Source organism: Pholcus phalangioides, unplaced genomic scaffold, assembly GCF_987345545.1.
Source record: "Pholcus phalangioides strain wild (caught in Gottingen) unplaced genomic scaffold, Ppha-v1.0 ptg000040l_1, whole genome shotgun sequence".
NCBI classification, from domain to species: Eukaryota; Metazoa; Arthropoda; class Arachnida; order Araneae; family Pholcidae; genus Pholcus; species Pholcus phalangioides.
The window spans coordinates 1,582,761-1,604,290 of NW_028301626.1; the positions used below are offsets into that span (position 1 = coordinate 1,582,761).

Sequence of the window (21,530 nt, forward strand, 5' to 3'; positions counted from 1 at the left end):
AGGCGTCAGTCCTATTCCGAGTCCATGGGAAAAAAAAAAAAAAAATGTCGCAATCGATATCAATTCACAGAAAACAATCCAGGCTAACGAAACGAAAATGATTTCTTTGCCACCAAACAGCGAAAGCGTTTCACTCACATACGCATATATGAAAAAAAAAACAACCCCAGTAATAATAATAACGATGGTGATAATAATAATAAGAGAAAGTCCGTATAACTTGTTCCACATTCGCGGCAGGGAATCCAGTAGTTATTGCAGAACCACGATCTAGGAAGTGAATCGTAAAAGACAAAAAAAAAAACGAAAACGAAACACAAAAAAAATGGGAGATAATAACCATTCCAGCACGAGGCGACTGACCACCACATGGGATCCAGAGGGGTGGCGGTGGTGGCGCCCTCTCACGGGACGGCAAGTGGGCACTAGACGGTAAGGTTTTGTCCGGTTTTTTTTTTCTTCTTCTGCTTCTTCCTTTCTGTGGGGATCTAGTTTTTCTTTTTTGCGGTATTTGTTATTCTTCTTCTCCCCCTTTTACTATAAGAAATGGGTCACGGTTAGTATTCCATAACGGGTATTTAAACACGCTGTTACGTTGGCATCAAGAGTATTTTTTGTAGAGACGTGAGTTTCAGCACACGCATACGACAGCCAGAGAGAGAGAGACATCACCGCCATCATCGGCACAAGCATTATAGGAATATTTATATTACCGATTTTTGTTTTTTTTATAAAGCCGAATAGGTGAGTGCTCTTTCAATGTTGCTATTCAATGTGCTTTCGATACCCCCCCGTTTGGATACTGAAAAAGTGAGAGTTTTTCCACACGGATTGTTTATTACGTGGAGAAAAAAGGATATCCGTCTAATACCAATTGCTGATTATAAAATTGATCGATCATCTCCTGATATTCGGCTTTAATTAATTATAACGGGTTATCGAATGGCTAATTTTTAGTGTGATTTTTTTTAAATTTTTCAATGGCATTTTATAGCATTCATAAGCATTTGATAATGATTGAAACGGAATACTTGTAATAGTTCTTGGAAATGCATTCCGTGCTAATGCCATGCTGGAATGAGATAATATTTGTAGTTTTATATAACAGTACCACCTATAATACCCGGCGCTGCTCGGGTTTTCTTCAATTACTGGTAGGATTGAAAAACTGGCAAACCATTATAAAGGAATAAACGTATTATACGTAATACTGGCAGTATATTAAAGAAGAGACAAACCATTATAAAGTGTCTAAAACGCATCGTTAGGGAACCACTGCAAGCAAAGTAAACATTCTTGAGGCTCAGAAACTATTGTCGCCCGACAGATTTTTTGGCTCTCCAGCATTTTCCAAGCTCTGGTGAACTTTTAAAGTAGCTTATCGTTCAAGTCGGGCCCTGTTTGGTATATAAGTAAAAGTTGGCGACGATCGGTCAAAATTGTAGATTTGTATAGAGAACAAACATATACAAACGCAAAGACACACAGACAGATAAAAAAATCAATAGATATATAGATTTTGGATTGCATTTATTTGTTCTTGAATTTTGGTTTAGATTTTAATTTATCAAGAATTAATTATCAAAATTAATGGTTTGATAATTGAAAGAGAGGTAATTTTACCTGGTTTCTATCACTGGAAAAATTGCAGCCCTAACTAACGAAGAAAGGAAGACCTAAAGGTTATTTTATGTAGAGGGAGTTTCATCGTAATTACGTCTTATCACTTGTTAAGTTTATTCTCGTTGAAAATTTACTGTGAGTTAAAAGTACCTTGTTTTGTCGTTAGATGTACGGCATCCTTATGATAGGCAAAATGTGATGATATCCCGAAGAAAATTTAATGAGATTGCTTTTATCGTATAGCTCCGATTTTTTACGAATTTTAAACGTTTTTTATACCGTAAAGTGAAATTGGTTTCGTTATCAGGAGCGAGAGAAATGTAACCTATTTACGTCCTTGAAGGTTTAGTAATACTAGAAAAACGAAACCGGCGATGGTATTACAGGAAATATTCAGATTATTTTACCGTAGATTTCCGATTTTCTACGTATTATGCTTTATTTTGAGTGTGTGTGTGGAACAAAATCAAATTTTCCGTTAATGTAAATCATTTTGTTTGGGCGTATGGTAACCCTAACTAACGCAGAAAATAACGAAACCCATGTTAGAACGAAACTTTTCTTATCCTATTCAAAATCTACATTATTGTCTTAATTGTGGTGATAATGTTTGAAATTATAATAATTTCGGGAAAATTTGCTGTCGCAAATGTTATCTTTTCGAGAAATGTTTCTGAAATTCATGGGAATTTCTAGTTTTTCCCTGGGAAATGTTTTTATTATAGAAAAAATCACTCGTTATTTTTTTCCCGATAATTATATAAATGCGTATCAGATAAGATATTGGAAAAAATATTAAAATTACTCTGTAAATATTAAAAAAAGAGAAAAAATATCGCGGGAAGTTATTTTTAGGAACAACTGGGATACATTTTTTGTAGGAAAACCATTAATTCTTTGAAACGATAAATATTGAAGGAAATGTTATTTTCAAAATTATTAAAAATTATATTTTATTAATTTTGATTATTAATATTAATATATTTAATAAAATATTATGATATAAATAATTAGAGAATATTATAAATGAGAAATAATATAATTATAAAAATATAAATTAAATATCACATATATTTAATTATAAATATGTGTGAAAATATATTTTTTATATTTTATTTTAAGAAATAAAATATTGCAAGGAACATTTTAATACATGGGAATATTCATTGAATGATTTTTTTAATATCGGTATTAAAATGTTTATCCATTTAAAATTACATTTATTTAAAAAAAAATCGTAAATGATAGCAAATGGTTTTTCATAAATTTAGAAAATTGATTGTGGTATAATTTAACTTAAAATATAGGTATAAAATTTTTTTTAATGATTTCAATATATGCCAATAATAATAATAATAATCAATACATTTCATTATTTGATTATTATTACTAAAATTTAAAAAAATGAAATATATTTTAAAAATTTAGAAAAAGTCACATACAAGCGCAATATCCTTTGTTTTTGTTAAAAATACGAAATTTTTGATGATTTATGAAAAATAAAGAATTAAATAAAAAACATTTCAACAAAAACAGTATTTTTGCAATATAAAAATCTCTAAAATTCGATAAATCCCCCTCAGCAACATCGTTCATATTTCCGCTTGGCAGCTCTCTCTTATGTAAGCTGCATTCAGGTTGTGCAGTCGAATCCCGTCATAACGAACTCCAAGACAAAGGAGAAATCACTTCGTTATAACAAAATTTCGAGGTATTTGCATTTCTCCTACGTAAACTTATTTGGGGGGATTAGAAAAGTGTTCGTTGAAACGAGATTTTCGCTATAATTTTTATTCGTTAACACGGGATTCGAATGTAGTAATATCAGATTTATAGAAAATATAGTTTCTTTTAAACAAAATTTTGTTAATTATCAAATTTTGTTTCACCAAATTCCTCGATATTGATTGATTCATAAAAAAAACCTGAACCATGCGATGTTTTTGGAAATTTGAAAATATTTAAAAGACAATTGAGAACAAAAATTTGATATTTTAAGCCAATCTATAGAAAATAAATTTGTTCTAAAACGGTGTTATTTAGGGTGAGGTATTTGTTTTCCCATAATGTAAATAAATATTGTGAATGTGTTGCGAGTGCATGTACCAATATGGCCTCATTGTGGCACCCGAAATTAGGCCGCCTTACAGGGAAAACAAACCTAATGAATTATTTAAAAAGTTTTCCAAGTATGACCTATATCTATTTGTTCATGTATTGGGAAAAAAATGTCACTTTTGATTGAGAGCATGAACGCTTCGTTCTTTTCTCATCATGCGAATTCTACCTGAAGATTCACCGTTCATTATGATGGGTTTTAATAGCGTTGATGAATCATGAATAAAAATTCATTAAGTTTCATACATTTGTATAAGCCTATCGTTGTGTATATATATAAGTATATTTACTAATTATTTTTTCAGCCACTGCATTCTAATAATCATTTTCCGGATGATAATTCGCAGTTTTTGTACTACAGTTCCAAGAGACCGGAGGAGAAATCAGTTCGTTGTAACAAGATTTCGTTATAAAGGAATTCGAGGTACAGTTGAATCACGTTTTAACGAATACCATTATGGCGAAAATCTCGTTTTAACGAACACTTTTCTAATCCCCCAAATAAGTTAAAGTAGGAGGAATGCAAATACCTCGAATTCCTTTAAAACGAAGTGATTTCTCCGTTCTCTTGGAGTTCGTTATAACGGGATTCGACTGTATTTGCATTTCTCCTAAACTTATTTGGGGGGGGGGGAATTAGAAAAGTGTTCGTTAAAACGAGATTTTCGCTATAACGGTATTCTTTAAAACGGGATTTGACTGTAGTAAATAAACTCGTGCTGGCCCATGCTAGTAAATTTAGCTGTCGTTGTTTAATTTTACTATGGTACATTAATTAAGTTGGATAGTCGTTCATAGATTCTTAATAAGATTTACTGTTTGAAATCAATGCGAACCGATTTATCACGATAAAATTATTAAATTAAAACGAATCATGCATTAAGAGAAAAAACAAAATCAGCAAAAGATAGAAAAGAAGAAAAATTCAGAAAAAAGTAGGAAAATCATTCAAAAAATCATTTACGAACAATTAACCTAAATTACAACTGTACCATTCATCATAGAGGAATTGACAATAATAATTTTCGAATGAATTTATTAAATCAATTGCTTTATCTAAAATCTAGAAAATTAATGTAAGTTCGATTATTTTTTTCGATTATATTCTGATTCATTTCAATTACATTCCGATTTGTTACAAAAATATATCGAATTTATTTCAATTATTATCCAAAAAAGACCGATAAAAGCGAAAGAAAATCAAATTTGTTAATCGAAAGAACGAGCTAAAAGGAATTTTTACGAATTTATTTTTTCCGTGAATAAGAATAATTCATTTTATTTTAGTAGAATCTTTTAAATTTAATAAATTTATAATTTTTTTTTCAAATTTAATAAATTTATAATTTTTTTTAAATTCAATATATATGACTAATTAATAAATTTAATAAATTAACACGATAATCATTATTCGTAAAATATATTTACATTGACAATTTTCAGGAACAGCTAGGAATTAATTGTAATTATGTTTCATAATAATATTAAAAAAAGCCCATCAGCACCTCAAAAATCAATATTAATTGATTTTATTGTTATCTGTCAATTTATAAAGAAAAATTTAAATATATATTAAATGAATTCTCGATATAAACTTTTTAAGTCAAAATACGATTCGTTTTTGTTTGATAGATTTTTATTGAGAAATATCGGTATTCAAAATTAAAATCAACAGAATATATTAATATAAAATTGATTACCAAATATTCGGTAATTTCATGATCATGAATTATCAACTGTCTAATAAAATTCGATAACAATGATTTGTCAGATCGAAAATATAATTATTTTCGAAAGGTTTCTTTTCCTAATAAATATCGATATTCAAACTCGAAACCAATAAAACGTATCGATACGGTATTTCGCTATCGAATAATCGAGAACTTCAAGTTAATCGTTCACATCTTCCCAACTGATCCGAATCAAAAATGAACGATATAGTTTTTTCCTCGATCTTTCCATATTCTTCGGCAGAGAGAAGAAGATTCCACACATTTGTAATCCGGTGGGCGTGGCTCGATTGTGATCCACTTTTTCACTTTTAATGGATTAACTCATTTCTTTTTCTTGAACCAATCAATCTTGTGCTAAAGAAAAGAGGTTTCAATGAAAAGCAGGAAAAAAATAAAAAAAGCCCCAGCAACACACAAACAAAGTGCTCACAGTGTTTCATTATTACTATGATGATGACGATGAAGAAACACGAGGAAAGTCATCGTCATCTCATGTTTCAATCGGGGCCGATTTGAGTCCTTTTTTTAACCTGGGGCCATCTTGAAAAGGAAAAAAAAAGTGAATGTAGGGCAGAAATGATTTCAGACAGTGAAGATAAAAACGAAACCTTTTTTCCCATGTGGGAGGCCCTGCAGGTTAATACATTCAATAACTTGAATTAGTTGTTTTGTTGTGGTAAGAGGAAAAGAGAAACAAATGGGTGCTACAGGAAGTCTCTTTCAAGAAACTTTTGCCCTGAAAGGTGTTGAAACATGAATTATGACCTAATAAACAATGTTACATGTTGGACGTAACATGAGGAAAATCCCATCAAGTTTTTAACGAAGGGTTTTTCCAGTTTTTTTTTTTTGTTTGCGTTCGTAGAATGTGATTTGAATTTCAAGTTCCTCGTTGAAACTTTGTTCGATATCAAAGGGGCTTTAACGGGACTTTTAATTATTGCCTGTATGAGGACTGGCAACAACCTAGGCTTATCGCCATAGGGTAAGATGTACGATATATCTTGGGAGTGGATGTGTTTAGTTTTATGGCAATGGTTCTCGAACTTCGGGCACCTTTGCCCGATTCATGATTCATCTGAGGCATCCCCGAGAAATTTAGTAGATACTTTCCCGTAGAAAAGGACCACTTCAAGGCACAAATAATCACATAAATCAGTATCTCTAGCTCTCCGCGAGGTCCTGACAAACGTTGGTACCGCATACTTTTAGAAACGCTGGTTTAGGGGTTTCAAAATGTAGTTCCTCATCCCCAATGTATGTCCGTAAGAAATTGCAGATGGGACTGGGGGTTGCGTTTTAGAACAAAGTAGGAACTAGAATGAAGTTATACAAAATCCATGTATGTTTATGTCACGACCATTCGCGAAGTCAGGCCAGACTCCGGATACTGACTGCAAAATGTATACAATAGAAACTCTGCGTAAGGGACATCCATGAGGATCTGACTTTTTGTTCCTTGGGAAGAGGTGCCCTCATTCAGAAGTAAACGAGTTCTAATTCAAAGTGGACAAGTAATAGGATATCTGTCTCTTAAATAAAGGTGTCCCTTATTCGGAGTGTTCATTAAGGAGGTTTGACTATATATATCGTTCTCCTGTGAGCGATTGTGACGCAATGCAAGGTATCCTTCGCTATCTCTATGTTTGACGGAAGGGTCTTCGTATGCGACTACTAAGTTAAAACGTTATTCTGGGGGGGGGGGATGTTAGTGTGACAAGGCTTAACGGTTAACGTCTTACGAACTGATCGTAGGCTAGACGTTACCCCCCCCCCCACCCCCGTCCGTCTACAGGTAACTTCTGTCATATTTGCAGCTCCCATAGGGCAAAGCTGCTTGTTATCCCCTCATTAATGGGAGGATATAAAAAGTGACAAAAGCCATTATAAAGGCATAAGCTATTGTACATAATACTGGCAGCATTAAAGGAGCGACAAACCATTGTAAAGGCATATACATGTCTGAAGCGCATTGCTAGGGAACCACGGTAACTAAAATAAACATTTCGAAAGTGATTGTTGAGGCCCAGAAAACATTGTTGCTTGACAGTTTTTTTTGCCCATTTCGAGCATTTGCCCTGCTCTGATGAACTTTAAAGTAATCTATCGTTCAAGTCGGGTCCCGTTTGGTATATATGCGAAATTTGACGAAGATCGGTCTTAAATTCTAGATTTGTGTAGAGAACATGTACAGTACGCACAACTTTTATTTATGAAATGATGTGAGATTTATCCAAAAAGAGCAATTTCAGAATTATTAAAGGAAATAATTTATCAAAAAGAAATTTCAGAATTGGTAAAATAAAAGATATTAGAACAAATAGAAACCTTCAATTATTTTGGAGCCCCTTCGATTTGCCAATCTGTAAAGACACCACTGCACATTACATTAAGTTCTTGTAAATGGGGAATTGGTTCTTACGATGATGATGAGAGAGAGAGAGAGAGAGAATACACCGTCGTACGACTTGTGTGCGGCTGCCCGCGGGATTCATCGGAAGTTAAAATTTGGCCCGCAACGTCTGAAAGGCTGAAGCCCCTGCTCTAATGAATGGGGGATCTGTTAGAAAGGCACAACTACAGTGCACCCCATCAGCACTAGGATCCAGATTGATCAATCCCGCTTCGCCGTCTCTACGACCGCATACGTACTTGTCCTTTATCTGGTTACTTTATTTGTGAAATATATGGCATCCACATTTGTTATGGGCATCTTTTTCCTCAGCCGCCTCGTTGGGCATTTTGCCTGTTGTGGCATTGTATTTGTATTACTATTCTAGTGAATAACTCCAAATGACAAAACTTCTCGAGGTTAATCACTTCTTTCTTGACTGCGTACCAATTTTCGCAATTCATTAGGTTAGGTAGATAGAACCGCTCACAACCGCGGACTGATGCAAAGCAACTCATTTCATTAGGTAGTAGTACCCTGATCGATCTCTCCCCATAATTATAACGAATCAATCTGTTACAACCATGTGATGGATGGCAAATATTTTCCAGTGATTGAGGCATCCGCTCTTGACAATATCGATAGACGGCCTTAAAAATTTTTTATAAATATGGATCTTAATTTTTCCAACAATCACGTGACTATTACAATGATGTAACTCGTGATGCCAATGGTTTTAGGAGGTTCAAGTTGAAACAATTTTAATACCGAATGAGAGAAAGGTGTGGTGCCTTTTTAACCAGCCTTCCTATCAGTTCGATCTGTCATTAGCACAAGAGTCAACAGCATTCGGTTTGCGGGTTCCGTCTGTGTCCTCCCCGTCAACAGATGTCAGATCCGGCAGTGCCGTCTTAACGCATGGGCCCACCCGGGCACGGCCCTGGAGCCTCAAGAGAAGAGGGGCCCCACAAAAATGAGATCTGGTTGAAATTTTCTAGAATTAACCAGATGGGGGCCTCAGAAAAATCACTTGGCTCGGGGGCCCATGATGCTCTTAAGACGGCCCTGAGATCCGGGTTAGTTTGCTATCTCACTGATGATGAATATACACGGAGATCACGACAGAGTTGTTGGTACGAAGAAAACATTGGGGAAAAATGGGTGCAAGACTCCGACCCCCCCCCCCCCCCAAACCAGTATAGAAATTTAAGAGCATATACAGGGAAGAAGGTACGGTGGTACATTCTTACGGTGGAGTTTGTATTAGTGGATTAGGATGAAGGTCGGAACCTGGGCTGGGACAACACTTTCTATAGTAGAAAGACTTCGCGCGAAGCTCGTGACGTCACTGAAGTCGCCCGTTTCACCTATAGTGTACAAAAAGGTAAAGATTTCGCATACGTCGGACTTCTATGTCCAATGGTTACAGGTGAAATGGACGACTTCAGTGACGTCAAAGCTTCGCTCGGAGGCTTTCTGCTATAGACGGTGTTGGCTGGGGGAGTGATTTATGTTCCAGTACCTATGGCTCTGAATATGCCCAAACTCACCATAATTCAAATTCTTCAATGCAGCTTGTATGGGGGGAATTTAATCAGGAAGTCCACTAATACAGCGAAACCTCGATATAACAATACTCTGGAGAATAAGGAAAAAAAAATCGTTATAGAGGAGTTATTTGTATGAGCGTTATACTACCACGACAAAATGCTTTTATAAGTATTTACTCACAGAAAATATATAATACCAGTTGTTTAGTTGATGAATGAGGTTTGTTGTGCTACCCTGTAAAGTAGTTCAGCACTGCCATGTACTACAGAGAAAGTAGCTTTATGAAAACTTCAAAACACTTCCGTAGGGTAGGTAGTAGGTATCCGAGATGTCATTGAACACCCTCGGAAGAACAAAAGCTGGAGAGGAATTTAAAAATTTTTGATGCTGATATTTTGAGTGAAAATTAAAAATATCGTTGAAGCAAATTCGAAATATCCTAAAAAAATATCGTTATAGAGGGTAGTAAAGGATATCGTTGTATCGAGAGGAGCAAGCCGATCTCCCCATTGAAAGCATCAGGCCTAGAACGGTACAAATACTCAATCATTGCACTTCACATATAGATGGCAGCAGTGAAAAACATGACACAGACGCGCACTCAGAACTGTTAGGTAACTATACATACAAATACTTCCGGCGTAACTCAATCGGTAGTAAATGGTTGCCAATGGCAATAGACCGGAGTTATGCTCGGTGTGAATGAATGAATGTATCGAGAGGAGTTTTAACATTAGACCGTAGGCAATTCCAAATAAGATTTGAAAAGCTATCGTTATAGAGGGATTCACACAGGTTTCATTGTACCTCGCAACTACGACGTCAGGCGTAAGCGTCGAGAACTCTTTGGAGGAAGGGGGGTGTTTCAGTGAGCACCGTGGGGCTCAAGAGCTGGAGGTAGAAGATTCCCCCCCCCCCTCTAGTAGGACGTCACGTCTCATTCGTTATGAAACAAGCGTTTGTTATCTTACGCTTCGAAGTTTCCCGTACGCCCTGAAAAACGTTTTTCTCGGTGACTTCTGTTTTCGTAAGTTCGATGATCCCAATTGGACGCGCCATCATGACACAGCATCGTGATGTTGTAATGAGATTAACGATCTGTTTCGAGAATCTTCCTATTACACATTTTATTTTTGAGGTTGATGCATGGAAATAAAAGAATGGATTGTCTTCAAGCGGAAACGATCCATGACACGCGGAATCGCATCCGTATCCTATACACCTTATTCATGTTAATGGTCCGTTGACAAAGCTATGAAATAAGCTGTTATAACGGGGGATTTGGACATCCTGCTGACTTATGGTGTCTATTGGGCCAATTTCACAATTGCTTTATGTTCAATGTACTCGTGATTGCGGTTTGATATGGATCGAATGGATTACTTACAATTTATTTCTTCTCTTAGCCAAAGGGAATGGCGAGATCATTGACGTATATGGCGATGTGCCTGGCCATCGTGCTCTGCGCAAGGGCAGAGCCCGGCCTCCACGGAGGCGGTGATTACGGCGGCCTCGAGGAAAGCGCCAGCTATGGAGGCGGCGACTACGGTGGCGGCGGCGGAGACTATGGCGGAGGTTCCTACAAGGAACCTATCGTCCACGTCATCCACAAGGACGTACCCGTGTACCACAAGGTCGCCATACCAAAGCCAGTCCCGGTACCGAAGTACTACCCGGTCCCGAAACCAGTGCACGTGCCTCACCACGTGCCAGTGCCCGTAAAGGTGCCCGTGTACAAGACCATCCCAAAGATCATCACCATCCCCAAGACCGTGCCCGTGCATAAGATCATCCACGTCCCCAAGCCGGTCCCAGTCGGAGTGCCCGTACCAGTCTACAAACCCGAGCCAGTTCCAGTCTACAAGACCGTGCACGTTCCTAAGCCGGTACCAGTCCCAGTCCACATCAAGGTGCCAAAATACATTCCCGTGCCAGTCCATAAGGTCATCAAGGTTCCAAAACCGTACCCAGTTCCGGTGAAGGTGCCAGTGTACAAAGAGACCTTAGTGAAGAAACCCGTTGTCCTCCATGTACCGTAAGTATAATTATTTTAAAATTTTGGGGTGGTATCATTTACGTTGAAATCCCATTTATATCTTTATAAGACATTAACCTTTTAAGCGGTTCTTAAAATCTTCCTGAATCCGCATTATAAATGTAACATTGGAAATAAAAGCGTGTTAAAAACCCGAGATATTTCGGGGTGACCGAATAAAGCAGATCAAGTTCGACGAGATATCTCGGGATTACCACTGTAAGGGTTAAAAACCCTTCGTTGCTGGCCAACATGTCTCAAATACACTCGAATGCAGGCTCAAGTTTGTGCAATAGATGACCAGCCACCGATTTTTCATGGACAACATCGTTGTTACATCGCATAGGAGACTGCTTGGATAGCATGGTCACCTATCGCCCTTTAACCCTATCGGCGGCACGTTGACGAAATAACTCGCCTCCTTAAAAAAATCCCCTTTTAACACTGACAAGCCCAGACATTTTGTTAAGTTTGCTTCTCCATTGGGACACTTTCTCTGATATCCTTTACTTTGCAGTTGTTGAAAATCGGAAGAAAGGCACCTGCACAAAAAAAATACAGTATGTACCGTTTATTTAGAGGGAAAATTACTCAAAATGATTATATATCATTTCATGGGGTGTTTTATACCATTGTTAGGCCGGAATAACACTATAAAAGTTTTATAAAAGTTCGTTTATAAAACTTGAAAAATGCAACAAATACGCGGATCAGTTAAGTTCGCTCGAATGTAACAGATGTGTTTATTGGTTGCATTTTTCAAGTTTTATGAAAGAATTTATATCAAAGTTTTATAGTGTAATATCAGCCTCAGAGTTAAATAGGGTCACGATGCAACTGGAGTCACCGATTTGGGGGATTCTCATTGACGAGCGGCTTAGGTTTTCTGAATATTGTTCAGCGGTGGTCAAAAAATCAAATAGAATGCTCGGCTTCATTTTCAAAAAGGTCTCTTCGTGTTCTCCTAAAGTCATTTTTCCGCTTTTTCGAGGCTTAGTCCGTCCTGGACTGGAGTATGCTGTAAGGTTTTGGAGACCATGCCTACAGAGGGGGGCATTGACTTGGTTGAAGGGGTTGCAGAGAAGAGCTACGCGTGTCCATATTCCGAAGAGGAATGTGTACGAGGTGCATGTTCGGTTAAGAAGCAGTAGTATTGATTGGTAAGGGGCAATGCTAGGTTGTGGTGTCACAGGGAATTTTTCCTCTAATAGCTTTCTTAATAAATGGAATATATAGCTTACCCCCGGGGGTAGAAAATTCTAACAAAATTGCTGTTGTGGCTTTGTATTGGGTAATGATTTCCATTATACCACAGGAAGGGTTGAACCATGACCTACAATTTAGAGTGGGTTCGTAAAAGCCTGTTAAAATGAGAGGCTAAAATTTTCTTCGAACGTGCAGTCTAGATGTGTCCGAATCTTCACAGCGACGGACTCGTATTGCGACGACTCGGTGTCACAGGTGGTAGTCGGCTGAGGTTGGTTTTCTGTAGTTCACAACTTCGAGGCGCGAAAGCGAGCTGATCTCTCCCAGTTCGGCACGTCCGCGGTCTTATGACCACTGTGCTTGAATTGCAATAGCGATAGAGCCTGGAAATGCTCGGTTCATTCTGTATTCTGATCTCCCCAGTTAAAAAGTCTCGCCACAAAGTGCAACAGGCCTACAACGGTACAGAAATCAAATCATAACACACTTCATTCACAATTATAAATATAGATGGTAGCACTGAAAAAAATCAGACGCACCCTCACGCAGACTATCAAGTACTCACGCACACATACACTTCTGGCATAACTCATTCGGCAATAAACTGCCTATGGTGATAGACCGGAGTTGTTCTCAGTATGAAAGGAAGTCTAGATGTCGCTATGGCTACTGAAAAAATCCAGGCCGAGTCATCACCCGCCACTAATGATCAGTGTGACGTCACTATCATCGCTCCGGCCAAAAATTGTCCCCATGATGTTTTTTGTAACGGTGAGACGTAACTTTGTTTACGTAACACGTTGAATAGAAAACTGATTTTTCCACCCTCGTTAAGGCGGCTTGTGATTCAAGGTTTCTTAGGCCGGCGACCAAGAGGTACGGGAGTGCATAATAGAGACCAGTGACGAAAACAGTTGCATTGTTTTGTTCTACACCGCACACACTCGAGGAGCGAGGCGAAAGAGAGAAAGAGCCCCCCCCCCCCAATGACGTGCGTGATTGGAACAAATCGTTTGCTTTCACCTCGATCTGCTAATTTCTGTTATCTGCTGATTGGATCGTTTCTTCCTTTTTTTTTTTTAATTTTCTTCTTCTGCTGAGGGATCATCACCATCATCATCATCGTACCTTTACATTTCAGAATCCCTCCAGCCATTTTCACTATCCTCCTCTTTTTACCATGTGCGGACATCTCTTCCTCCACCCCTATGTATTTTTTTAATCCCAGTCGCAATACTTGTACCTCGTACCTCTTCGCGCCACTATGAGCGCAGCTTTAGATGTGTCTAGATTATACTTTCCCAACCTTTTTTTGTCCCATCGCCCCCAACGCAATCTAACCCATAGGATCCTATGCTCTACCGCCCTCCGAAACATTCCATCGCCCCCAAGGGGCGTTAACGCCTACGTTGGGAATCACTGATCTAGATAGACATACACACGACGTCATCTTTTGAGAGACGAAACACTATCCATTGTGAGGACGTTCATTTATAGGCGTTCACGGATCGCTCAAACCAAATTCCGATGACTTAAGACCTCATGCAGTAGAATTGCGCCATCTAGTTTCTGACTTTATGGGTTTCGAAGCGAATCTGTGGCACAAATAAAATAGAGCAAAAAAAAAAAACTTAAACGAAATCACAGAATGGCATCACAGAATACAGAATGGCATCAGTCGGTTAACAGTCAATTCGACCATTTTCTCTCTCCGCACGATTAGTTCAGGATCAACCAACCAACCGACAACTTAACCATGACATTGAGAGCAGTTACTACAAAATCATTTATTCACAAAACAGGTATTAGGCGATTGTTTTGCTCTTCTTTCATTATAATATACATGTATACATACAGTAATAATAATAATACTAAAAAAAAAAGGATAAAAACAAAATGGCTTCGAAAGGGTGAACAAATCGGGATTTTTCACGCTCTGTTTCAGCAAAATACAAACTATACAAGTAGGGGAAAAAGACATTGAAATCGTTTCACTTCTGGCGAGAAGTAAAAAAAAGAGACGATTTCTCTACGCAATCCGCCAAAGAAATACACGCTTCAATTGGTCGCGTTGATGTCAATCCGTTCGAAAAACCTAAAGTGGTCATTATTTTATGACCATTCAAAATCGGTTATGGAATCGACTACATCAATGCAATTCATCTCCTAAAAAAAGCTACCGCGATCGAGTTACGTAATTGACCATCAGTCACTATCGAAGTCACAATTTCTTTCCCTACATACGGTTATTTTATATAACCTCATACGTACCTTCATGCATTGAGAAGGCAATGCCACTTTGTGGCATGTGGAGTCACTATATCCATAATTTATAGCCTATTAGACCATCGGGGTGATTTGATTTGATTAAGGCTATAAATGCGGCCACGTGGTGATCCCAATAGCTTTGTTATGTTTCGGGCGATGGAGATGCAGGGGGTTCAATTTAAGTGACTTGTGTTGGTTTACGATGGCTCCTTACCTTCCATACGTCATTGCAAGCTGTCTTTTCGTTGAAATAGTCTTACCACAGTGAGTGGCAACCTCGCATGGAATACCATGATGGGCAATACCTTCTAATTATACACACATTTAACTGCTAGGATGTATAAAATTAACTAAAAGTAAAGCAGGCTCTGTATGAGTAGTTTCAGGACTATTCATGAAAACTTCAAGGTCCATGCGATTTCATCAACTCCTAGAAAGCATCAGAACCCCGTTGCTTTTCGCTACATGTATCCCAACGTAACTCCTCCATGTATGGGTGAAAGGGCAGTGAATAGACACATAGCAGACCACCAGGGATTTGCACAATCATTGCCCTCCCTATAAGGGAATCAAATGCTTTTTCGGCATTTAAAATATTCTTTCCTGCATTTAAAGCTCCCGTAATTACTACGAACAAAAAAACCAAGCACTAATAAAACCCTTGAGATTTACCTTGAAAGACCAAGTGACTATACCGAATAACTCTACTATTGGAAGGAAGGCAAAAGTAAAATGGCTATGCATTTACTCCACCAAAGTTGTGCGTGATAATTCCCGTCCTCTTCCTCCTAACCAGACCATGGCCCACCGCTCTGTCTCAATGAAGAGATTTTGACAGGTGGTCGAAGACTTGGGCCATTCTTGGCCAAGTTTGTTTCTGATTAATGCTTGTTGTGCGCAGTGTTGCCATCTGTCGTCAGATTTTCTGACTGTGCGGGAAGTGTAATGATTGGATAAGTGTACCGTTGTAATGTCCAATGTAACCTCTGTAATTTTGTGTCTTTCTACCCGTTGGTAGTCTTTCGGTGCCTGGTGCTCCGGGCGTCGCGTCGCTCTTCCATCATGGCCCAAACCCTCTGGGTGATCAGCTTATATCCCTTATGGAGATAGAGCAGGGATTATGGTCGGTTTCGGGTCCTCGCGATGCGACTCCGTCACTATGACCCCTTGACCACCACAGTGGCGACGTCCCGTAAGGAAATCAATAACCGTTTCAGGGTCTTTGATAATCTCTTCGGTATCAAAAAAAGAAGCCATGTACGAAGACGATCACCGCAACTGTATAGTATTCATCTTACATGTGTTGAACAAGTAGAGATTACGGAGTCCCTCTAACCCTATTTACTATATAGGTAGCTTTTCCTCTGTACCAGTAGAAGCTATTGGAAGCACGGAGATTAAAACGTCCAGAAGAATTTTACGGAATGGATCTGAAATTCATATAACGCACACACGCATCCTTTTCTTCCATATATTTCCAGGTTCACGAATTCCATTAGAATTTTACGGTACTTCCACGAGTTTCTCATCATTACCACGGGTCCGTAACGTAATAGTTGAGTATCCATTGGAGTAAGTAACCGAGCATAACCTACATCTGCCGAGAAGAAAAAGAAGATTCATATACATATTATGTATTCAGACAAGCGGGCCAAAATGAGGCCAATGGCTTTCGCTTTCAAATCAAAAATCAAGAAAAAAGATGTCTGATGTCTGACGTAAGAGATTACGGACACATACAATATATTTTTTGTTTTTACTTCCAAAAACACCAGGGTCCGTTGGCGATGGAGGATGCATCCATCCATCCGATAACGACAGCAGCGACACGTTAAATATCCATTCTCGAGACACATCATGTACTTGTCAGAACAAGGAATATAACAATATTCCTCTAAATATATAGTATTATACGTGCCCACTTCCCTGAAGACGCTAAAATATGACATGACCGATGGCTCCATTGTCCAAAGAATGTCTAACGGCCATCTTGAAACAAAAGGGATATACACAAACAGAAAAAATCTCTCTTTCCCCTGAGGAAATGGATGGTATCTACGGCGTCCCGTTTTTTCCTTTTCCCACGGAGTCGGAAATGGGAACTCGAATATTGTTGTTGGTAGAGATAGTGTCTTTTATGCTTAACCACAATAATATAATAATGCATAACCATCATCTTCATGTCTTCGGCAATTGCGAGAAGGGAAGTAGAAGAGTAATGGTCATGTGTGTGTGCTGACCTCAAGCCGTTTATACTCGGTTCTTTTGTGTGTTTGGCAACTTGAACCGATCTGGTATCTGGTCTGTCTATACCACAACGTCTGTCTTTTCTTTTCTTCTTTCTCTTGACTGGTGCTCGAACCAATTTATATTCTGGGGAGCGATCACTGGAGAAGATCTGGGTTAATTTCGTCCATGTGTTTGAGTCGCTGTCTGTATGCGTGTAATGGAGCGTTGTGTTGGTTTGTCGGTCAGTGAACTTGACTCGGGAAGATTATGGGTTTTTTTCCCCCTTCCATTCAGTACTATGGCATTTCGTGTACGAGTACGTGATGGTTTTCAACACCAGCAACCCCTGCTACTGTATCCTGTCGGGCAGGTGATAATGGATAGGTCTATTCAATTGATGGAATTGAGGAGTGAGAGAGGAGAAAAAAGAATCGTTAATGTTATCTGAATGAGGTGTTTTTACATCATCAACGCCCATCTATTCTTATTCATGAGGAAATTTGTGTACGATGGCTTTCTGGTGCCATTCATTTTACGATTATATTGTGCTAGATGACATTGTTGGACTTGTCCGGATGCTGTGGAGATGGATTTTTTTTTATGTTGTAAGGAGAAATATATGTCATGTAGCCGGTCCGCAATCTCATTCTTAGGCGAGATGTCGCTTAACACTGATCGTTCCTGATTGATTGATGCATTGGATGTAATTGAATAGTTTCATACTTTTCATGAGTTGTTGTACTGCCATCTGTTGTCCAACTACAATAACAACTATTTTATGCTTAATAGTCGATAAAATATCCACATTTTTTTTCTGAAATGTGTTTAAAAGTGTTCATTTGTTTGCAAAATACATGTTATTTATATAAGAAAATTGATTCTAACCGATTGACAGAATTTTGGAAACTTTTTTAATATATATAAAATTATTTGCATAATACAATATGACTAATCATTAGTAGGTGATACGAAGCTATGATATCCTGTTGAGCTTGACCATCATCCGCGTCACTCTTCTTACGTACTAATTGTATTCTATTTCAGGTTTGGAATATCCTATAAAAGGCGTTGTTTGCTTTTCAAGCTAATGCGCTGTGACGACAAACAAGAATCGTGCTAGGGCCATGATTCCATTGTCGGAATGATATCCTGGTTGGATGCAGCGTTCTTAAGAATGGACGCGATTCATGCTTCGTGATTCTAATTGAAAAAACACGATGGTGATATTCTTTATTGTTAATTTGATTAGAGGAGAGAGTACTATATTATATACCGGAGATATAAATTGGGGTAAAAGTTGCCAATATTTTGGGGCAATCGCCAAAGTTCGCGGAATTTTACTAATTCGAGAGCCCGAAGGGTGAAAACATTGACGAAACTCTTTCTGAAAATTTACTCAATGTTTTTTGTTTGATGATGCTACAATTTCGGATAAATCTCTATATGTTCTCTCATCATTACTTTTTTTTTGTATTTCTTAGCGTTTACGTAAAAGCACACCAAAGCGAAAGCTATGGTGGCGGCTATGGAGGCGGTGATGGCGGATACGGAGGTGGTGGATACGGAGGTGGTGGTCACGGTGGATACGGAGGTGGTGGTCACGGTGGATACGGAGGTGGTGGCGGCGGCGGATACGGTGGTGGAGATCACGGTGGATATGGCGGTGGAGATCAAGGCGGATACGGCGGTGGTGACCACGGTGGATACGAATCAGCTGGTGATGGCGGATACGGTCACGGTGATGGCGGATACGGAGGTGGCGACAACGGATACGGCGGTGGAGAAGGATGGTGAAAAGTGGGGACTTTTTCTAGACTTTCTGCCAAGAGACCTCGAACTACGCGTATGAAAAGAAGTCGGACTGTTTTTTTTCCACAAAAAATAATGTAGATATCGTTGTGGAGATCGTTCATGATTGACAGACACACCTCTCCCTTTCCTATGACGTCATATTCAATCTCATTCCTATGTCGGAATTTCTCGAACAGGTATGCGAACAGATCCATAAGTCATCGAACACGGCACTTGACCGTCGACATAGTAAAATTTACCAATTTCAAATTTCCCTAAATTATCAAATTTGACACAATCTCTGATTCGGATACGTCCACAAGTGCTGTTGCCAACATAGCCTTCACAAACTTCAGATTATTAACTATTCATTCATGTTTTCGGGATGTTTCATTCATTTCTTTAAGACAGCGTGTGTTAGGTATATTTTTCTTTCAGTGAAAGAAATATCCAATAGATGCAAAAACATAGTTTTCTTCCATATTCTTTAAAACGCACAAAAAATTTAAAGAACAAAAATCGAAATATTTATTATCTTCATATTGGCAACACTCTTGAAACAATGTAAATACGCGTTTACGGTCAAACGAGCGCCATTTTCTCTTCTCGAGATAAAGTTATTACCCATAATTCTCCCATCAGAAATTGGTTCGATTCCGGAGGTGATTTTCTTCCAGTGTTGATGTACATATTGTAATAATGCTTGGAAAGTTCTTTTCATGTCGAAATCATGATCATCATTTCGTGATATTTTCCTGTCACTGGTTCTGTCATGTTGTCTCTTTTATATCTCTCTTTACGGGAACTTTAACTCTCACTCGTCCATTTCTTATCCTCTCGCCCTTTCCCCCACTATTTACTTGTTAATAAATATTGTTATTTTATTTATATATCTATTGTACGTGTGTATTATTCAAGTGTTCTATATTTCACCAATGTTTTGAGTACAATACAATATAATCGGTAAAACCGAGGCCTACAGTTTAGAATAGATTCATTCGAACGTGCATGTGTCTCTCGATAAGAGATGGGCGTGTAGACTCTTCTCTGAGCGCCATCTTTGTGCCATTTGTAATTGTTGAATGAATGAGTCCTTGAGCTGATTGAAGCTTTGAACGTCTTTCGGGACACATAAGGTTGTGCTTTATCTTATCCCCAATTGACCCGAAAACTTTTATTAATATAGAATTGAACACTTCTATTGAATGCGGAACGGAACGAACGTTGTGAACACTTTTTATGAGCTGCAGTGCCGCCATCTGCCGTTAGAAGTTTATGGCAGTTTGAATATTTATAATAATCAACAAAAATGATTATTGAAATCTGTTTAAATTGCAAAAAATTAAAAAAAAAATTAAACTTAGTTTAATGTAATGTTTAAACTTAGTTTTTGTGTATAAAGTAATTTACAACATATTTTATTATTCATTACAATAATAAATTTAATATAGGCCACCCCCTTAGTGGTCCGCAGCTAGTCTATGGGCCAGTAGAATGCCCATAAAAAATAGTGGCATGGAACTGGCGAAACAAGCTTAATTCAGCTCAATAATAAATTCAAATGAATATCAGTCTGACAAAAATTATCGCATTCGATGACTCATACATTGAATTACTTCTCGAATATTAATCAAACTATTGCTGAAATAGTCTTTAATTCGCCACCTATTAGCTGCCAGAATCCGTAGCAACTATCTTCGCGCTAAATGCTCTGTGAATCAACGCGGTGCTTCCCCCGAATGTGCCCAAAAGCTCTTTGATGATTACGCACGATTTCATGTGCGTAAGGTATTGATCAGCACCTGTTTCAAGAGCATTCAATGTCTAACGTCATCCTGATTTTCAGTCGAAAGCAGAAACCAAAAGTGAGCCCCGTTCTCTAGAAGTCGGATGTGAATGGTGCTCACACCGCTTGAAGATGGTTGAAGGCGCTTTGTCTATAGTTTAGGACGACAGGACAAAGACGTCTAGGATTCACGGACAAAGACATCCAGAGGCCTCGGAGCTGATATGCTCGAGCACCCGTGTAATTTTTTGCAACAGTCTGAGAATTTATTTACAAATCAAAATTTCTTACATAACGCTCGAGATGAGCAGCCACAGGTGTGTGTGCTCATCTCGAGTGGTATGTAAGGAAGGAAATGTATGCAGAAATGTTTCCACAGGTTGGAAACATTTCTGACTCAACTGAAAACATCTATGTGCCAGTGGTTCAGGGACAAAAAACATGCGCTGGGGTCACGGACAAAGACATCTACGCGCTAGAATACCCATAGAACCATAGTCTAGTCCAGCGGAAACACATTAATTACTTTTCAAAAGTTTAGCGAAGAAACAAACCTATTAATAAGATAAAGCGAACAGAGATCGGTCATATTCAATCATTAATAAGAGTCAAGAGACTAAAACGACGTCCATAGCATACATGAAAGCGCGTGTCATTAATAAGCCTATATTAATGTACATTGTTGCCCTGAATCCATTTTTACATGAGTCTTAACGCCTTTGAAGCTAATCGAACATGATTCGATGGGTAAAGAGAACTTAATTGATATTTATATAATATTAGAGATATGCAAAACAG

At 38.2% G+C, this 21,530-nt stretch overlaps 1 protein-coding gene across 2 annotated transcripts; it reads left to right on the forward strand.

Moving 5' to 3' along the window:
• The first annotated feature begins 445 nt into the window (after positions 1 to 445).
• Positions 446 to 19,836, forward strand: LOC149065260 (uncharacterized). Of its 2 annotated transcripts, XM_089254188.1 has the most exons (4): positions 446 to 744; positions 10,824 to 11,452; positions 18,637 to 18,707; positions 18,747 to 19,836. In XM_089254188.1, the coding sequence occupies exons 2-4, from the start codon at positions 10,833 to 10,835 to the stop codon at positions 18,947 to 18,949; spliced, it is 894 nt and encodes a 297-aa protein (XP_089110314.1). In that variant the 5' UTR covers positions 446 to 744; positions 10,824 to 10,832; the 3' UTR covers positions 18,950 to 19,836. The 2 variants fall into 2 exon arrangements, with proteins under 2 accessions (XP_089110314.1, XP_089110313.1); XM_089254187.1 differs by having other exon boundaries at positions 18,637 to 19,836.
• Positions 19,837 to 21,530: the final 1,694 nt, after the last annotated feature.